Source organism: Siphateles boraxobius, unplaced genomic scaffold (genome assembly GCF_051911475.1).
Source record: "Siphateles boraxobius isolate OS27281-9 unplaced genomic scaffold, OSU_SipBor_1 130, whole genome shotgun sequence".
In the NCBI taxonomy this organism is placed as follows: Eukaryota; Metazoa; Chordata; class Actinopteri; order Cypriniformes; family Leuciscidae; genus Siphateles; species Siphateles boraxobius.
This window is the reverse complement of record NW_027508734.1, coordinates 17417640-17435920: the sequence shown is the minus strand read 5'-3', so window position 1 is coordinate 17435920 and position 18281 is coordinate 17417640. Positions and strand designations below refer to the sequence as shown.

Sequence of the window (18281 nt, the reverse complement as noted above, 5' to 3'; positions counted from 1 at the left end):
CCTGCATCAAAGCAGAGGTTGAGCAAGTGGGTGGTCGAGGCCATCTCACTTGCATACGAGTCTGCCGGTCAGCCTTCTCCTTTGGCTGTCCGGGCTCATTCAACCAGGAGTATGGCTGCCTCTAAGGCTATTTTGTCAGGAGTATCAATTCAGAACGTTTGCGATGCGGCAGGCTGGTCCTCACCGCACACATTCGTAAAGTTTTACCATCTTGACTTCAGCTCCACTCCAGGGGCGCAGGTGCTTTCGTCCAAATGTGCGCCTTGACTACACACGACGGACACTTGCTCGTATGGCGACGTTGGTATTAGCGTTCCCACAGCGTTTTCACGCAGCTCGAGTTCCCTGAAAGGGAACGTCTCTGGCTACGTATGTAACCCTAGTTCCCTGAAGGGAACGAGACGCTGCGTGTCTGTGCCATACTCCCAGCATGCCCGTGAGCACTTGCTTCAGTCTTATCAGAAGTTGATACACTTGTGTTTTGGGGTGCTTATATAGTTTCCTGGTCGATGACGTCACCCGCCTATGACGTTCCGTCTCGCCATTGGACTGATTTCATACGTGTTTCATGACGCACTCACGCAGGGGCGTTCCCTCAGCGTTTTCAAGCAGCGTCTCGTTCCCTTCAGGGAACTAGGGTTACATACGTAACCAGAGACGTTCATGGTTTTTTTTTTTTACTTTTCCCTTTCCTCTATACTCCAAGTTACTGTCCTTTTTTGTTGGAAATAAATGCATGATATTATTAAGATCTAGGAATGCCATTATCTTAAATGACTAATATTAAAATTCTATAATATTTTGTCAAAACAAATTAAAAACCAAACACTAAATATTAAAATAAATTATTTGAAATGCTACAAGTGAATTTAAGCATCACAGCATTATAAATGTATAAGCATTATAAAAATAACATTGTTATTAAATTATTAGTGTTTTAAAATATTAACTTTAAGTGAGTTATTAAGTGTTAGATGACAGAAAATGTATTCTAAATGAAAATAATAATAATAATATAGGAGAAATAAGCATGCAAAATGAACTTCCCAATACCAGTAAATAAAAAAAGTTATATTGGCCAATAAGCAATATGTAATAAAACATTCATTTTATTTTCTGAATTCCTGTATCTCAAACAGTAGAGCATGGCACTGTCACATGTCTGTCCGGTCTTGTGTTGCACATGGGGGTTTGTTATGTTGAGCCATGTGCTCTCGTCATTGTTGACCCCTCCCTCTTGTTATCTGATTATTGGTTTATTTGCTCCACCTGTCTGTCTCGTTACCCTCCTTGTTTGCCTCCCTATTTAGTCTTCCTGTGTTTGCTGTCCTGTGCTCGTTCGTTGTCATTGTTACGTGGTATAGTCGTGTGGAGTTCTGTGCCTGTCCTGTCTGGTCTGTGTTGGATTTAGTTTTGAAACATTGGAATTCTTTTGTTGGTTTGTTTATTTTATGTTTTATCTTTATTAAATTCTTCATTTCACTCCGCATTTGAGTCCTCTTCTCCATTTCTCCACAACCCACCGTGACAGAACGAACGAGCCAATGTGGATTCAGCGGAGCGAACTTTCTCCTGCGGAGAAGGAGAATGGGATTTCTTTGTTTAAATATTTATCCATGTGCGTTCAAAGGAATGAGGAAAGGAGGGCAGCAGAGTCATCATCACTGGATCCGTCAAGCGTGGGGACTTCATCGATGGTTTTAGCCAGCCTCGAGTTTGCACACATCCGTCAGAAAGGACGGAGGAGGAGAAGGAGACCTGCGCCTGCCCAGCCAGAGACTGTTCACGTCCCGTCTGCCCAGCCAGAGACTGTTCACGTCCCGTCTGCCCAGCCAGAGAATGTTCACGTCCTGTCTGCCCAGCGAGATACTGTTCATGTCCCGTCTGCCCAGCGAGAGACTGTTCACGTCCCGTCTGCCCAGCGAGAGACTGTTCACGTCCCGTCTGCCAAGCGAGAGACTGTTCACGTCCCGTCTGCCCAGCGAGAGACTGTTCACGTCCCGTCTGCCCAGCGAGAGACTGTTCACGTCCCGTCTGCCCAGCGAGAGACTGTTCACCTCACGTCTGCCCAGCGAGAGACTGTTCACGTCACGTCTGCCCAGCGAGAGACTGTTCACGTCACGTCTGCCCAGCGAGAGACTGTTCACGTCACGTGTGCCCAGCGAGAGACTGTTCACGTCACGTCTGCCCAGCGAGAGACAGTACACGCTCTGTCTGCCCAGTCAGAGACAGATCCGGAAATGCCCATTTGTGTGGCCGCCAAGGCACTTACGGACTATTTGGAACGTCTGCCGCGGATCCTGGATATGTCTGTATCTGCTGTTTACGAGTCAGAGCCAGAGTCGGTTCCAGATCCGGGGCCAGTGTCTGCTGTTCCAGAGCCGGGGCCAGTGTCTGCTGTTCCAGAGCCGGAGCCAGTGTCTGCTGTTCCAGAGCCAGAGCCAGTGTCTGCTGTTCCAGAGCCAGAGCCAGTGTCTGCTGTTCCAGAGCCGGAGCCAGTGTCTGCTGTTCCAGAGCCGGAGCCAGTGTCTGCTGTTCCAGAGCTGGAGCCAGTGTCTGCTGTTCCAGAGCCGGAGCCAGTGTCTGCTGTTCCAGGGCCGGAGCCAGTGTCTGCTGTTCCAGGGCCGGAGCCAGTGTCTGCTGTTCCAGGGCCGGAGCCAGTATCTGCTGTTCCAGGGCCGGAGCCAGTGTCTGCTGTTCCAGGGCCGGAGCCAGTGTCTGCTGTTCCAGGGCCGGAGCCAGTGTCTGCTGTTCCAGGGCCGGAGCCAGTGTCTGTTCCAGGGCCGGAGCAAGAGCCAGTGCCTGTTCCAGCGCCAGAGCCAGTGTTTGTTTCTGTTTTTGTGTCTGTTCTTGTAACTGTTTCAGTTCTTGTGGCTGTTCCTGAGCCGGTGTCTATTCCTGAGCTGTACCTGAGCCGGTGTCCGCTGTACCTGAGCCGGTGTCCGCTGTACCTGAGCCGGTGTCGGCTGTTCCTGAGCCGGTGTCGGCTGTTCCTGAGCCGGTGTCCGCTGTTCCTGAGCCGGTGTCCGCTGTTCCTGAGCCGGTGTCCGCTGTTCCTGAGCCGGTGTCCGCTGTTCCTGAGCCGGTGTCCGCTGTTCCTGAGCCGGTGTCCTCTGTTCCTGAGCCGGTGTCCTCTGTTCCTGAGCCGGTGTCCTCTGTTCCTGAGCCGGTGTCCTCTGTTCCTGAGCCGGTGTCCGCTGTTCCTGAGCCGGGGTCCGCGGTTCCTGAGCCGGAGTCACCACCATGGCCGCCCGAAGGGTCTTCGCCGCCCTGGCCGCCCGAGGGGTCTTCGCCGCCCTGGCCGCCCGAGGGGTCTTCGCCGCCCTGGCCGCCCGATGAGCTCTGTTTCACTCTGGCCGCCCGATGAACTCTGTTTCGCCCTGGCCGTCCGATTTACTCTGTTTTTCCCTGGTCTGTCCCTCCCGTTTCCCCCTTGGTCTGTCTCTCCCGTTTCCCCCTTGGTCTGTCCATCCCGTCCCGCCCAGATGTTTCCTTACTGTCCCGCCTCGGCCTGATGGAGCGTCTGGTAGCCGCTCCGTAAGGAGGGGGTTATGTCACATGTCTGTCCGGTCTTGTGTTGCACATGGGTGTTTGTTATGTTGAGCCATGTGCTCTCGTCATTGTTGACCCCTCCCTCTTGTTATTGATTATTGGTTTATTTGCTCCACCTGTCTGTCTCGTTACCCTCCTTGTTTGCCTCCCTATTTAGTCTTCCTGTGTTTGCTGTCCTGTGCTCGTTCGTTGTCATTGTTACGTGGTTTAGTCGTGTGGAGTTCTGTGCCTGTCCTGTCTGGTCTGTGTTGGATTTAGTTTTGAAACATTGGAATTCTTTTGTTGGTTTGTTTATTTTATGTTTTATCTTTATTAAATTCTTCATTTCACTCCGCATTTGAGTTCTCGATTTCTCCACAACCCACCGTGACAGGCACTAGCTACTCCCAGGGAATGCATAGACTAATAAATTGTACCTTAAATGCAATGAAAGTCACTTAAGTCTTACAAATGAATAAATGTAAGTGCAATACATTATGCATATATATAATATATACAGTGCTGGTCAGAATTGTTTGCCCCCTTGGTAAATATAATCAAAGATGGTTCAAAATAAATCTGCATTGTTAATCCTTTTTGAAATTGTATTATTTAGAAAAAAAACCCCGCAAATATCTAATATTTTATTGAAGTAAAATAATTGAAAGTGGGTTGAAAAATCACATTATGAAATATTTTTCTCCAAAACACATTGGGAACAATTATTTGCCCCCTTTTATTAAATACTTTTTGCAACCTCCTTTTTCCAAGATAACAGCTCTTGAGTCTTCTCCTATAATGCCCGATGAGTTTGGAGAACACCTGACAAGACATCAGAGACCATTCCTCCATACAGAATCTCTCCAGATCAGATCTATAATGGGCCATGGTTGGATCTTCCAACAGGACAGTGATCCAAAATCAAAACAGAAAATGGGTCACTGAGCACAAAACAAAGCATACTATATGCAATGGCCATCCCAGTCCCTGACCTGAACCCTATAGAAAATGAGTGGGCTGAACTGAAGAGAAGAAGCGGCAACATGGATCTGGGAATCTGAAGGATCTGGAGAGATTCTGTATGGAGGAATGGTCTCTGATCTCTTGTCAGGTGTTCTCCAAACTCATCGGGCATTATAGGAGAAGACTCAAGAGCTGTTATCTTGGAAAAAGGAGGTTGCAAAAAGGATCTCTCCAGATCCTTCAGATTCCCAGATCCATGTTGCCGCTTCTTCTCTTCAGTTCAGCCCACTCATTTTCTATAGGGTTCAGGTCAGGGACTGGGATGGCCATTGCATACAGTATGCTTTGTTTTGTGCTCAGTGACCCATTTTCTGTTTTGATTTTGGATCACTGTCCTGTTGGAAGATCCAACCATGGCCCATTATAGATCTGATCTGGAGAGATTCTGTATGGAGGAACGGTCTCTGATCTCTTGTCAGGTGTTCTCCAAACTCATCAGGCATTCTTGGAAAAAGGAGGTTGCAAAAAGTATTTAATAAAAGGGAGCAAATAATTGTTCCCACTGTGTTTTGGAGAAAACATTTATTTCATAATGTGACCCCCCCCCCCCCCCCCCCCCCCACACACACACATATTCGATTTCAATGAAAGGTTAGATTTTTTGCTAGAATTTTTTATTTATTTTTTACAGCCATCTTTGATCACATTTACCTAGGGGGCAAATAATTCTGACCAGCACTGTATATACAGTATATATGCATCCCTATTAAAGATCTTATAAGTTCTGTTTAAACTTTGAATACAGTGGCCTTTCCAAAATGTTATGTTTGTGTCTAGAGGCTTGAGCATTTTGAGTGCTGAGTTTGTATAATTGTTAGGAAAGGTTCTCATTTATCAAGTAGATTATAATAGCAATGAATGCCTACCTTTAAGACAGCATTGTTTAAGTCTCAATGAAATCAAAATGAACAATTCTCTTTTTTTATGGAATATTGCAGCATTTATTATAAATGATTTATCTGTGCACATCATTATTTATTTTATTTTTTTAAATGTGTCCTCATAATCTTTAATCAAATTAACTTTGTCTCCTGTTTGCAACAACGTCACTTCTCTGATGACGTGTTTACTGGTGTGTAGGCGGGACAACCTGTCACTCAATTGAGATCACAGCAATAGCAAATCACATTGATCAAGTTCTGCACTACTTTCCTGCAACTAAACCAAGTTTTGCACTACATTTCTTGAAGCTGTTTGTGAGGTTGATCCCTCTAAATGTACTCTTTGTCTCTTTCAATTACAAGAAGATATCATGGTTTTTGAAACTGTTAATGCATGCTTGCAATAAAACAAGAACTTCTATAGTATATACGTATAACGAAATATTCTTATCAATGTTATTTTAGTATTAATTATTTTATGTTTTAATTTAAGTTATGTGCTTTTGTCATTGCTATTAGTATTTTTTTTATATTACTGTTTAGGTTTAATTTATTTTTATTTCATTGTAATTTTTAGTTGTTTTTTTAAATTATTATTATTATTTTAGTGTGTACAACACTTCAAAATTGTGTCTAATATTTGTATTTTATTTCAGCTTAAGTTAAAGGAACAAACATTTTTTAATAGTTTTAGGTTTAGTTAACGATAATAACTCTGATCCTTATTGACTTTTCCTATAATGCTTTGCCCTTTATTGTTAGTCAGAGGACTCTGATTTGCCCTATCCACCACCACTGAGGGAACCTAATGTCTACATGGTGCCACAGGGGATAAAACCTGTTCTACAGCGGACTGCTATTGAGGTGAGCCCAAAACCTAATCAATTTACACAGTTTAAAAACACTTTTAGTACAGTATAGACTTGATTTCAACCTTACAAAATGCTATTTCTGGCCTTTACACCTGACGTGACAACCTTTTAACCTTTAAACTCTTAGATACTGGCGTGGGGTTTGCGTAACCTGAAGAGTTTCCAGCTGGCCACGGTGACATCTCCCAGTCTTCAGGTGGAATGTGGAGCGAGTGTGGTTCAGTCATGCGTCATTCGAAATTCTAAGAAGAACCCTAACTTTGAAGTCAACACCCTCTTCATTGATGTCGTAAGCTCTGGATTTTGATTTGTCAGTTATTTTCTACATAATTTTGTTGCAATAAAGCAGCTGCAGTTGGATAAAATTCAACTTTTAATGTGCTTTCATCAAGGATGAATACAAAAATACTCTATTGTACTCTATCAATCTATTGTAACTATCAAAGGTTAATAGTAAATATTTGACCTTTGTCTGAGCCCTCTTCAGAGGTTTCTTGTAGATTCTTCTTGTAAAAAAACAGTTAAGATATCACATTTTTTTGTTACAGCATACTGCTAACCAGTTGTGACAGACTTATATACAATGTGGTCATGGTGTCCTTCACATGGTGGATGTTTCATGAGTGATGATGACTGGCACAGTAACAATGTTCCCCAGCAATGAGCGTCAGTTCTTAATTCTAAAACGTAAGATAGTTTGGATTCCGTTCCAATACTCATCTAAGACTGGGAGGCATCGCATGGAAAGAATGCTGAATGACTGGGTAGAGTTATTTGCACTGTCAGTCGTGGTCAGTCCTGTGCCATACCATGTCATGTTTGACTCAGTTTAGGGTGTGAAATACTAGAGAGAGAGAGAGAGAGAGAGAGAGAGAGAGAGAGAGAGAGAGAGAGAGAGAGAGAGAGAGAGAGAGAGAGAGAGAGAGAGAGAGAGAGAGAGAGAGAGAGAGAGAGAGAGAGAGAGAGAGAGAGAGGTTCTTTGAAATAACAACTGAAATGGAGAAATAAACAAGTCATTATGTTACAAGTTAAAAGTTTGGAAGTCTGGCATCTCTTTACAGTATGTTCCCCTCTCTGCCCTTCACAATCTCTCCTACACTCTAGCGACTGCCCAAGGAAGAGCTCTACATGCCCCCATTGGTCATCAAGGTTATAGACAACCGACAGTTCGGCAGGAAGCCTGTGGTGGGCCAGTGCACAGTCCACTCACTGAATGACTTTCGCTGTCTGTCAGAGAGCCTGGAGAGAGACCCTACAGATGAGGAATTTGGTGAGATGGAGGAAAATAAGAAAATAACCGTCTGAACCATGTTGTTCCTAACTGCACATCAAAATATACTGTATTAGAATTATTGTAACACAACAGATACATTTAAGGTACGTGTTTTCTGCCAAGGGAATCAATCAATCGATCATATTGGATAAAAGTAGATCTATTTTGAGCTTATGTTTAGGACCGGATATGAGAACTGGTTCTTATTCGGAACCAATTAAAAAAACAACAACGTATGAATCAAATATTTTTTCTTGATCCTCGGTTTCATTAACAGTTTCGAGTGTGCATTCTTCTGATGATGTAGATGAAACATTATACTTTATGCGTACAGTATTTTATGGTATATTTTCATCAACAGAAGATATTGCTCATACCCCTAGAGATGAAGTTCTGGTTGATATCGATGACAAGGAGCCTCTCATTCCTGGACAGGTATGATCTGTCTTTTTACCTGCAACTTAAAATGTCTTTCTTTTTCTTTAGCTGATTGACTTGAAGTGCTGTATCCAGATCTCTTTGGATAAATGGCTTTATAGCAGACATTCTTAACCAGGGGACCACAGCAAAAATCTAAGGGAGCCTCAAAATGTCATTTAAATTTATCTAGTATCTCCCTGGACATTTTATACATTTAATGATTATACATTTTCCTAGTTTTGCCAAGCTCTGAAATATTTTATCAGGTACACGTAAAAATCGTTATTCTTACTTATTTTCCAGTAAATCAGGAACAACTGGAAAAGTCATGGGGTTTTTGAATATTGTTGTGGGACAATGCAGTCAAAAAGTTCAGAACCATTGCTTTATAGCTATGAATAGACATTCATTTTTTTTCTTGTCTGTTATGATGTTAATCCTCTTGGCTGTTAGTCAGTAGCTCATTGGTCACATAGCTTGGGTTTCTCCAGGTTTCCTTTAGAGCCTTGTTAGAGTATGAGGTATGCTGTCATGGCAAGGTTAAGCACTTCTGAGTATACACACCACTTTATAAGGTCTTCTAGGGGTAGTTTTCTCCATGCCTTTAATGGTGGAATTAAAGTGTGATTCTAGTTATGAAACATGACAATCACATCCTGACCATTATAAAGTCTGGGTTACCGCATTGCCCCAGAGGGACACAATGTCTGTGGCACTACTAAAGTGAGTCTTTTGTAGACTAGTCAAAGGCTGCCTCTTGAAGGATTGAGAGACAAGATTGCAATAGGCATCATAGTATTGCCTTTAATTCAATTAGGTATTAGTAGAAATGCTGTTTCTAAATCTAGTTTGAAAACTTTTTTTTTTTACTTTTAGACTGTGATTTCAGTATGAGATGTAAAATATTGGCTGAATTAGCCTTGTAATGTTGCTATGGTGCCATGTTAGTTAACTTACGGCATAATTGGGGGTGTGTGTGTGTGATGAAATCATGAAATTCAGTAACATGATGGAATACTGTTTGGCACTAGTGTGTACGATGAAGGTTTACTCCATCTTGAGACAATGACACGCTTCGCTTTCTGAGAAAAGAGAGGCCAACTTTAATGACGCCACTTCGAGCTGTCATCAATTCCCTCTCATAACTACGACCTAAAAATACAACCAAAAAATAAATAAAAACAACATAAAAAATGATCAAGGGGGATTAGGAAAATTTAAAAATTGTTTCCATGTCTCATCTTTAACCTCTCAGCCTTTATTTGTTCGGTCACTGGAAGAATAACGAGACTAGAATATCAGATTCGGGCCCGCATGGCCCACTTGGTTTCCTTGGAAATGTATCGTACTCACAAACGGCAGTTTATTTAGGTTTTTGACCTTCCAGCTCGGCTGGCAGTGCTTCCCTGTGGATGTGAGACGTTCTGTTGTATGCAGAGTGGAAAGAGGAATACTTCATGCTTGCCCTTTTGAGCTCAGTTTTATAAGCCCACGCCCAGCTCTAGTTAAGAGTCATTAATGGGGATTTTTATTCTTCTGCACTTGCTACCTTTTCCGTTGATCTAATCTGAGAACAAGATTCAATTTCTTTGTATTCCACTGTATGCGACAAAGTAATGTTTTTACCTTTAATGTCTTGCCTTAATTTCATCTATTTGTAACCCAATGATGAACCTGAAATGTTATGTAACGTGCACTGTCCTGGACGTCAGTCCAAACTCTCAAGGCGATTCAGATGGCATCAATGGGCACACCATTTGTGGTTTTAATGAAATCAGTTGAATAATCAAGAAATAACCACATGTTTGACTTTGGAAATGTATTGCTGAATACTCAGTAAACATCCCCTCCAGTTCTGCTCCTGATTTCAGATGTCTCTTGACCACTGCACTATGGGCTTGATTTATAAATGTGGATTTGTATGAGGACTGCCATCAAATGGCTTATTCTTGCTTACATAAACAAAAGAGGGACCACAACCGCAGTCATCTGTGGTAGAATCCCCAATAACCCTAATTTTTGTCTATCAAAAATGTTTGATGGAATATAGGAAGTGAAGGAACTGTAGGAAAATGGCTATGTTAACTGTTAAGAAGGGCTATTGTTTCACGGGTTTGCATGGTCATCAAGTTTTGTTTTTGCTTGAGGGTAGTTGTTGTTCTTTTGCACATGTAGAACATGCATTTGATTAGCAGTTTTGGCAGCTCATCTTCTTTTTACGTATTCTGTTTTATACTACAATATGTAGCATTCATAGACGTCTCAGGTTCCTCCAGGGTGGTTTTGACATACAGTAGCACAGTCTTTCGTACCGGCCAGCTGCACTGGTTCATAATAAAGTTTCAGGGGTCTATCGCACTAGAAGGAAAAGCAATTTGATCCATGAGCCACTATCCTGCATGACTTCTAGCGTTCCAGTGGGAGCCTGTGGCTGCTGTGATCCACTCAGGAAACCAGGAAAAGCCAAAGAAGAAAATATGATCATCTCTATGCGGCTACTGTTTGGAACCCGATTGCAGTAAATGGTCTGATACTCACTCTGTGAGATCTGGAAAGAAGATACTCAATATCTGCAATCAATATCCTGTGCACAGTAACCTTTGACTGTCATGTTTTTGCTATGTTTTTGTGTTCTGTTTTTAAACAAAGCCTGCATGTTCAAGCTTGCACTCATTGCAGAATGCACTGAAAACTTTTTTATCGTATTTAAGCGAGGGGAAAAAAACACACACACAACCATTCAAAAGTTTGGGGTAAATTTGTTTTTTTTTGTCTCTTATGCTTACCAAGGCTAAATGTATTTGATCAAAAATACAGTAAACAGGGTACTATTGTGAAAAACGATTACAATTCAAAAAATAACTTTTAAATTTGAATGTGTTTTATATTAAACGTTTAATTTCTGTAATGACAGCTGAATTTTCAGCCTTCAGTGTCACATGATCCTTCAGAAATTATTATAATATGCTGATTTGGAGCACAATAATGTTTTTTCTATTTTCAATGTTGAAAACAGCTTTTCAATGTTTTGTGGAAACCAGGATGCTTTTCCCCCCAGAATAGAATGTTCAAAAGAGCAGCATTCATTTAAAATATAAATCTTTTGTAAAATTATAAATGTTTTTTACTTTTCTTTTTGATTGATTTATTGTAATCTTGCTGAATAAAAGTATTAATTTCTTTTTTTTTTTTAAATACTGTCCCAAAACTTTTGAATGGTTTAGTTGTTTCTGTACATTTATTTTGTATGTGGTGAATCAGGTGCCTGAATCCTGTAATGTTGTCAGGGCTATGTTCAGTGTTGTTGTCTTTTCAATCATGTGCTTGTTTCTTGTGTTTCCTTTTAGTTTAGTCTTATTAATTCCCTTGTTAGTTGCCTTAGTTACTTAAGAGTTTCACCTGTTTCTAGTAGGCTATAGATGCCTTTGTGTGTCCCCTGTATATATAGCCCTGTGTTTTAGTTATTCCCTGTCGGTTGTTGTCTTTAGCTAGTATGTGGATTATGCTTCTTCTTCTTCTTCTTCTTCTTCTTCTTCTTCTTCTTCTTCTTCTTCTTCTTCTTCTTCTTCTTCTTCTTCTTCTTCTTCTTCTTCTTCTTCTTCTTCTTCTTCTTCTTCTTCTTCTTCTTCTCTCCTGGATTTCTCCTGTGTGATTCTCTGTGTGGATTAAATAGTACCTTCATCAAGCGTTTTGGATTGGACCATACACAATGTGACAATTGTATAATCCCACTAAATTATGCTAGATCTTGATAGTCATTTGCGTCCCCCACAGCCTTTAGCACTTATAACCGGCCTCCATGATCGAGAATTGCGACATGCAAATTGCATTCTACAGACAGAGTGTGCCAGTGGACTGAAATATATTGGGATTTTTTTCTTTATTCCCCCGTAAGCATTATAACTTAATATATTCCCCTCTATTGCCTTGTATTTTGTGTTTGGTGGTGTACAGAGTGGTACATTAAGCTGGTCTGAACTCCCCTGTGCATTAAATGAAACTTGAACCCCATCATCTCCCCAAAGACTTTACTTTGGCTTGGCCCAGACCCCGATACTATTCCCTAGCGGTCTCATATAAAATGCTCCCTGGATCAGGTTCGTCACTTAAAGCAGGTTTTTGATGAGACCAAACACAACCTCATAGGGTAAAGTAACACCAATCCGTTAGCTTCATGGATTTGCCACGGTTTTGAGTGGGTTAAACGATATACTTCAGAAACAGGGCGCTAAAAGCAAGTGCCCATGTAGAAGAGCTTTGAAGAGGTTTCTGTGGTTAAACTTGAGGGAGAACTACTGAAAAGGTTTGATTTTGATCCTATGTCTTGGTGGCTTCGCCCAAAGCCCTTTAGACCGCAAGAGAGTCAAACAGGCCTACTAATGTGTGTACTTCAAAATGTTCTGTAATGCAACTCCTCTAGTTGGAGGACAACAGCAAACAAAGCGGCCTGGTCCTAATTAGCTGTTCTACTGAGTAGCTGCGTGGAGTCCTCTCTCTTGTTGTATTTATTATGCCCTGGCACTACACAGCAAAAGGCGCTGCGAGGGTTCAGTCCTCTCTCTGATGTGGTAAGTCCTCGTCTTGGGCAACTGCATCCCCCCGCTCCTGGCTGCTCACCACCGGCGCCACAATAACTGCCAGCCCCTACCCCCACACCTCCCCTGCCAGGGGTCGACTCTGGGGGAACGAGAACGCTCGATGACAGGCCTTTGCGACCAGGTCCCTGTTAATGAGCAGCCAGTCTGATAGCCTGTTGAGCTACATTTTTGTGAGTTTCTTGTAAGAGTCTATTTGAAAATGTTTGCATAGACAGTATGAACTGTCCTTATGTCTTGCACTTATTAGAACAGTTAGCCAGTTTATTTGATGATGTTTAACATCACATCCAGCATTCTTGATTGTATTTAGATTGCGGTATAAAAGATTCAGCTTGATTTCACATAATTTCTTCAGGATGTGGTTGCTGCATGGGAAGACCCAGCTCTGGCACGGCTCTGCTGTTTGTAACACCAGCCTACTATAGCGTTGTAATCACCCATACCATGTGCATCAGAATACAGAGAATCAGGAATGCTTCAGCATGATTAGCTTTAAGTTAATGTAAAGTATTATAAAGTATTTTTAAAGTAAAAATAAATGATGTACTGTATGTAATGCTTATCACCAATGCACACAAGATAGAGACCAATGTTATTGTAGTATTATTTGCATACTAGGTATTATTTGCATTCTAGTATTATTTTAGTGCTTCAACTTAAACTAAACAAAAATTACAAATGTGGCCTGAAACTTTTTTTTTCAATTAACAAAGATGTTTTTAATAGTTTTTAAAATAAATAAATAAATAATTACCCTAATAGAGATAGGTGTGCCACTTATTTATTGCCATCTATCTTCTAACATCTAACTAGCACAAAATATATTTAGCTGTGCTACTTAACCCTAAAACAGGCAACGTGTCTCACAAGATACATAGTTTTTATAGTCTTTTTTTGGGCATAAGAACGATTTTTTCATCAAATTCTTTTATCACTTATGACAGCCTGGTCTGTCTTGAGTATGCTGGTCACATGATTTGCTTCAAATTTTTTGTGATCAATTAGTCAGCCTGACCTAAATCCAACATGGCTGCCAGTGGTGAAGAACATTCAGATTTTGAGATAAGTAAATATATATTAAACTTACTTTTCTTCTAAAAAAAAAAAAAAAAGAATACTGCTAACATTAATTGTGAACATTGTCTTAAGGTGGCGACTTAAGGTGGCGAAGGAGAAAATGAAGTAATATGTTGTTCATGTTGTTATTTAGCACGTTTTGAAATGTATGTGTCTCCTGAGACACGTTGCCTGTTTAGGGTATAAAAAAGGGATTAAACTAGCTCTATTTAAAATGCACTATTCAAATTTACATGATTGTAATTCAAGAATGCTTTGGAGTAAAGACCTAAGTTTGGTCTTGTTTTAAAGAAAACAGTCAGCTGATTATTGCTGAAGTGAAAGCACTTCATATTTATATTTATTCTTTTTTATAAAATATGTATTTTACAAAATATTTTTTACTATAAAATTACTATAAAATCAAAGCCATATATCTAACCAAGCTGTGTTCCAAATTTGAAGTTGATATCACAAAAATTGAAGATCCCATGAGATTTTGTTTAGGCATAATACCAAAAATAGCCACCGGGTGACTTACATTCCATTGAATTTAATTGTATGCATTCTGCCATAACAAATTAATACATTTCTGTCCAAATATCACTTCTGTCACAAAATATGGGACCTTGAGACTCAGACCTTTCTGAAAATATGTGTTTTGTCAAGATTAGAAAAGGTTTTGATCATAAATTATGAAACATGAGGATGCCCAAAAGGGGAGGAGCCAATTAAAATAATTTAGAGTACTGTTTCTATGGTAACACAACGTCCAATTTCAAAACGGTTTTCACGGGCTGAATCTTGAGTTCGTAAGCTTTCGAATGATATATAATTTGGCAACATTACATCAGGTGAAGTATGGGATATAATTGTTTTAAACATACAGTGGCAGTAACAGTTAACAGGTCAGTTGACTTGGTCCTTTTTTATACCCTAATCAGGCAACGTATCTCAGGAGACAAATCATAAAATCCAAAATACATCAAATTTTTTAAAAAATATTTTGAATATGTTTTATTTAAGTCCAGATGATATAAAAAATGAAATGAAAATATTTTTTGCTTCGCATTTCCAACTCTTACCTGTTTAATTATGCAGAAAATATTTAAAAATGTGCATGTGGTATTATGAGTAGAAATTGAGAAATTGATTTTGGGTAAAATACAATAGAGCTTTTGACATTTTCATTTTATTAAGAACCAGCTTTATTGGCCAATCATAAGGAAACGGACTTGGTTGGTTCTCCCATTGTGCTTTTGAAAATAAAGAAAACAAACAGAATGCCGCTTTCTGCCTTCCCCGGTTTCCTAAATTTTGTGGAGAGTGTCACAAAAACTAATTGAAACTAAGCATATAGGCTACTAGCAAGCTATTTTAATTTTTTTAGCAAGATTGTAGAGTGGATCGCCTGCGACTGACTGTATTCATCTTCTAAATGTATGCACTGAACCAAAACATCGGTACTGTGATCGTTCGGGACAAATACATGTACCGTTACACCCCAATTTTGACCCCAGACTTTAACAAACAGTTACAATTACAGTAAAGCTTTTTATTTTCCATGTAACAGCAAAACTGCTGTTGTTATGTTTTGCATGATATATTATCCTTTTGAGGGGAGCATTTGTTGACATAGAAGTAATAAGATTTGCACTTAAATTATATTAAATGTTTGTCCTGTGCATGTTATTTATTACAACACATTTCATAATGTGTACAGGGACAAACGTCTTTAAAATTATATTGCTATGCTAGATTATTGTTACTCCTTGGAGAGCTCTCTCCTCAGAATTATTTTATTCCATTGTTCAATCCACAAAAAACATTTTCACCCGTGTTGTTTTATAGCTGGCGCGGTCCTTTCGCTGCAACACGTTCCTATTGAATACAATGCTTTTATTTAGCATCGGGAGGCACAGCGCTGCGGAATATAAATGCTTGTTGTGTTGTGTCTGCAGCTAATTAGCGTTAACGCTTACATTGCAGCATGAACTCATCCTACTGTAGAGTCCCTCATCTGTTAGAGCTATTGGGGAAATAAACCCACTTTTGAGTCCCATCCAGGAAAAACAACAATCCTGGGGTGTCATTCTTCATCGGGGAATCACATTTCATGGTCTTGACCTTGGTAATGATTTATCTATCAGCTAGAAACACAGTCCTGTCTGAGTGCACAAACCGCAGGTTAGAGTCAAAGCATTTGGTATGGTTGCCATCTGTACTTCATTGACACTCTCTGTTGCATCTTAGTCTGGGAGTTTCAGACCTGGCGATCCAATCCACTGTCTGCTCCGTAATATATGCTGTCATCTTACTTCATCCATATGCTGCTGATTTGTTGCTCTGTTTTCATGTCCTTTCTCATTATGCTATAAAAAAATCTCATCACAACTACGGCTAGGATTGAACTATTTGCTGGTAGAGTGTGGTATAACGTGTTGTTCAGTTAGATTTGTCTTGATAAGGGTATTTAATATTATACATTCCAATTACAACCTCAAACAGTTATCATTTAAACCTGAAACACTGTTTTGCTTTAAACTTTGAATAGTGAAATTGAAAGATTTGGCTTTCTGAGAAACTATGAATGCTCCTCTTACTATGATTGCATGTTTTTGAAAGCGTGTTGATTAGCGAATTAAGGGTATTTACTAACATTAACCAACTAACCAATGCTTCTGGTTTATAACAGGCAGACGGCACCAGCTCTGCCATTATTAACATCTCGCCTTCTCAGTCCAGCCTCCATGTACGTATGTATGACATCATTGCCTATTTTCACATCTCTTTCCATCTCACTGTAACCTTCATTTCATTGTGACTAGTTCATTGAGTGTATAATGTTATGGTTTGAGTCCGGGGTTTCTTGCCCTCATTACTTGTGAAAATATTTAATTTTCTTTGTCTCTTTATGTGTTTGTGGCTCATGGCATGTCACCTTTATTCAGTCAGAATAGCTATGACAAAGTCAACAATAGGAAAACACATGCGATGTGACTTGTGTTCTGTGCTGCATGCCCTTGGTGTATGACGATGCATGGACAAGTGACATCACCCAGACCAAGGTCTGACATTTTAATAAAGATTTATACTAAACAATATGACAAAATCGATTTCAAGGTGAATTCTCACAAAACAAGTCTTAATATCAATAATATTCTTCCTTAATTTTTATCTTACTTTAAGGATGTTAAGAGATTTTTTAAGATGATATTTAGAAACTTTGTTTCTAAATACTAAAACTTCTGTCATGTACTCACTTTATTTTTATTTCAGTTTTAGTAGTACTTTAGTAGTTTAATTCACTTAGTTGCCAAGGCAGCATTTCTAAGGTTTGTTTAAGGTTACGTTTCCACAAATGATTTTTAATAGTTTTAGATAACAATAACAACACTGATTCCACAGAAAAAAAAGAAAGTTTAGGATGACATTTTTATTTTACTTTCTCTGTAAGAATTTTTAACTTTATTTTGTAGAGCTATACATTATTACAATTGCAATTTTAAGCAATTGTATTTGGATAATATGTGTACTGCAGACACTGTAATGTAAAGTACACATGGACAAAAATATGTGGACACCCTCTATTAATGAATCGATTTGGCTGTTAAGTGCGTAAAATCAAGCATTCAGCTGTCTGAGACCCTTTTCTTCTCTGGCATGATAATGCCTCTCTGCACAAAGTGAGGTCCATATAGAAATGGTTTACTGAGTTTATCGAGAAAGAACCTGATTGGCCTATACCGAGTACAGACATGAACCCCACTTGTTTTGGGATGAATTGGAACTCCAACTTAATCAGTCCCCATTGTTCAACATCAGTGCCTGACCTCCCTAAGGCTCTTATGTCTGAATGTGTGGAAATTCCTGCAGCCATGTTCCACATCATTCCCGCAGCATGTTCCAAGCCTTCTCAATTGATTGAAAGCTATTATAGCTGCAAAGGGAAGACAAACTCCCTGTCAATACCCATAGTTTTGAAATGAAATGCTCAGACAAGCTTATATGGGTGTGGTGTGCGGGAGTCCACATACTTCTGACCATAAAGTATATTTCAAAATGATATTTACACCAGTCTAATTAGGTTAACGGATGCCTCTAATCATGAAGATCTGCAAGATCTAGTTAGCTTTGTGAGTGGTTACTAACTCAGTGAAGGATTTTGTACACGCGACTGACTGCAGGAACTTTGGGTGACAGACCCATTTATTTTATGTTATATTGTTATTTATTTATTTTATTTTATTTCTGAGGTAAAGCTTATTTGCTCTCATATTTGTCTTCGACGCTTCAGATTGGTTGCAAAACACGAATCCTGTTTTGTGTTAAGATCAAGGAGACTTATGGAATTCAAACTATCCTTCTTTCTGCACTTTTCTGCACTTTCTCCAACAAAGAAAAGTCAGGATCGTGAATGAGGGACATAGAAATGAAAAGCAAGCATATAGGAGAAAGGTGTGTTCTGTCACCTTCTTATGCCCATCTACTCTTGGAAGTCATGCAGGTCTTAGTGTGGTCCAATTTGTTTCTACTCAAACGATCTCCACAGCTTTGGGGCTTTGGTTCTAGTCCTTATGACTACATTACACCAGGCTAAGACTAAGCAGAATCCTTTGATACCACT

General features: G+C 39.9%; 1 protein-coding gene and 1 long non-coding RNA gene across 25 annotated transcripts in view; both read left to right on the top strand.

Annotated features, from left to right (window-relative positions):
• dysf (dysferlin, limb girdle muscular dystrophy 2B (autosomal recessive)) overlaps positions 1 to 18281 on the top strand; it is a 110946-nt gene that overhangs the window by 53503 nt on the left and 39162 nt on the right. For 14 of the 24 annotated variants that reach the window (XM_077228261.1, XM_077228260.1, XM_077228258.1 and 11 more), the window contains 4 exons: positions 6198 to 6299; positions 6435 to 6596; positions 7412 to 7577; positions 7942 to 8015. In XM_077228261.1, coding sequence (XP_077084376.1) covers positions 6198 to 6299; positions 6435 to 6596; positions 7412 to 7577; positions 7942 to 8015 — 504 coding nt within the window. Of the gene's footprint in view, positions 1 to 6197; positions 6300 to 6434; positions 6597 to 7411; positions 7578 to 7941; positions 8016 to 16349; positions 16407 to 18281 lie in introns of all 24 variants that reach the window. The other 10 variants (XM_077228259.1, XM_077228248.1, XM_077228249.1 and 7 more) reach the window with 1 other exon arrangement.
• On the top strand, positions 1062 to 3993 carry LOC143737193 (uncharacterized). The gene is made up of 2 exons (XR_013203637.1): positions 1062 to 1148; positions 3926 to 3993. It is a non-coding gene; the product is annotated as an uncharacterized LOC143737193 (long non-coding RNA).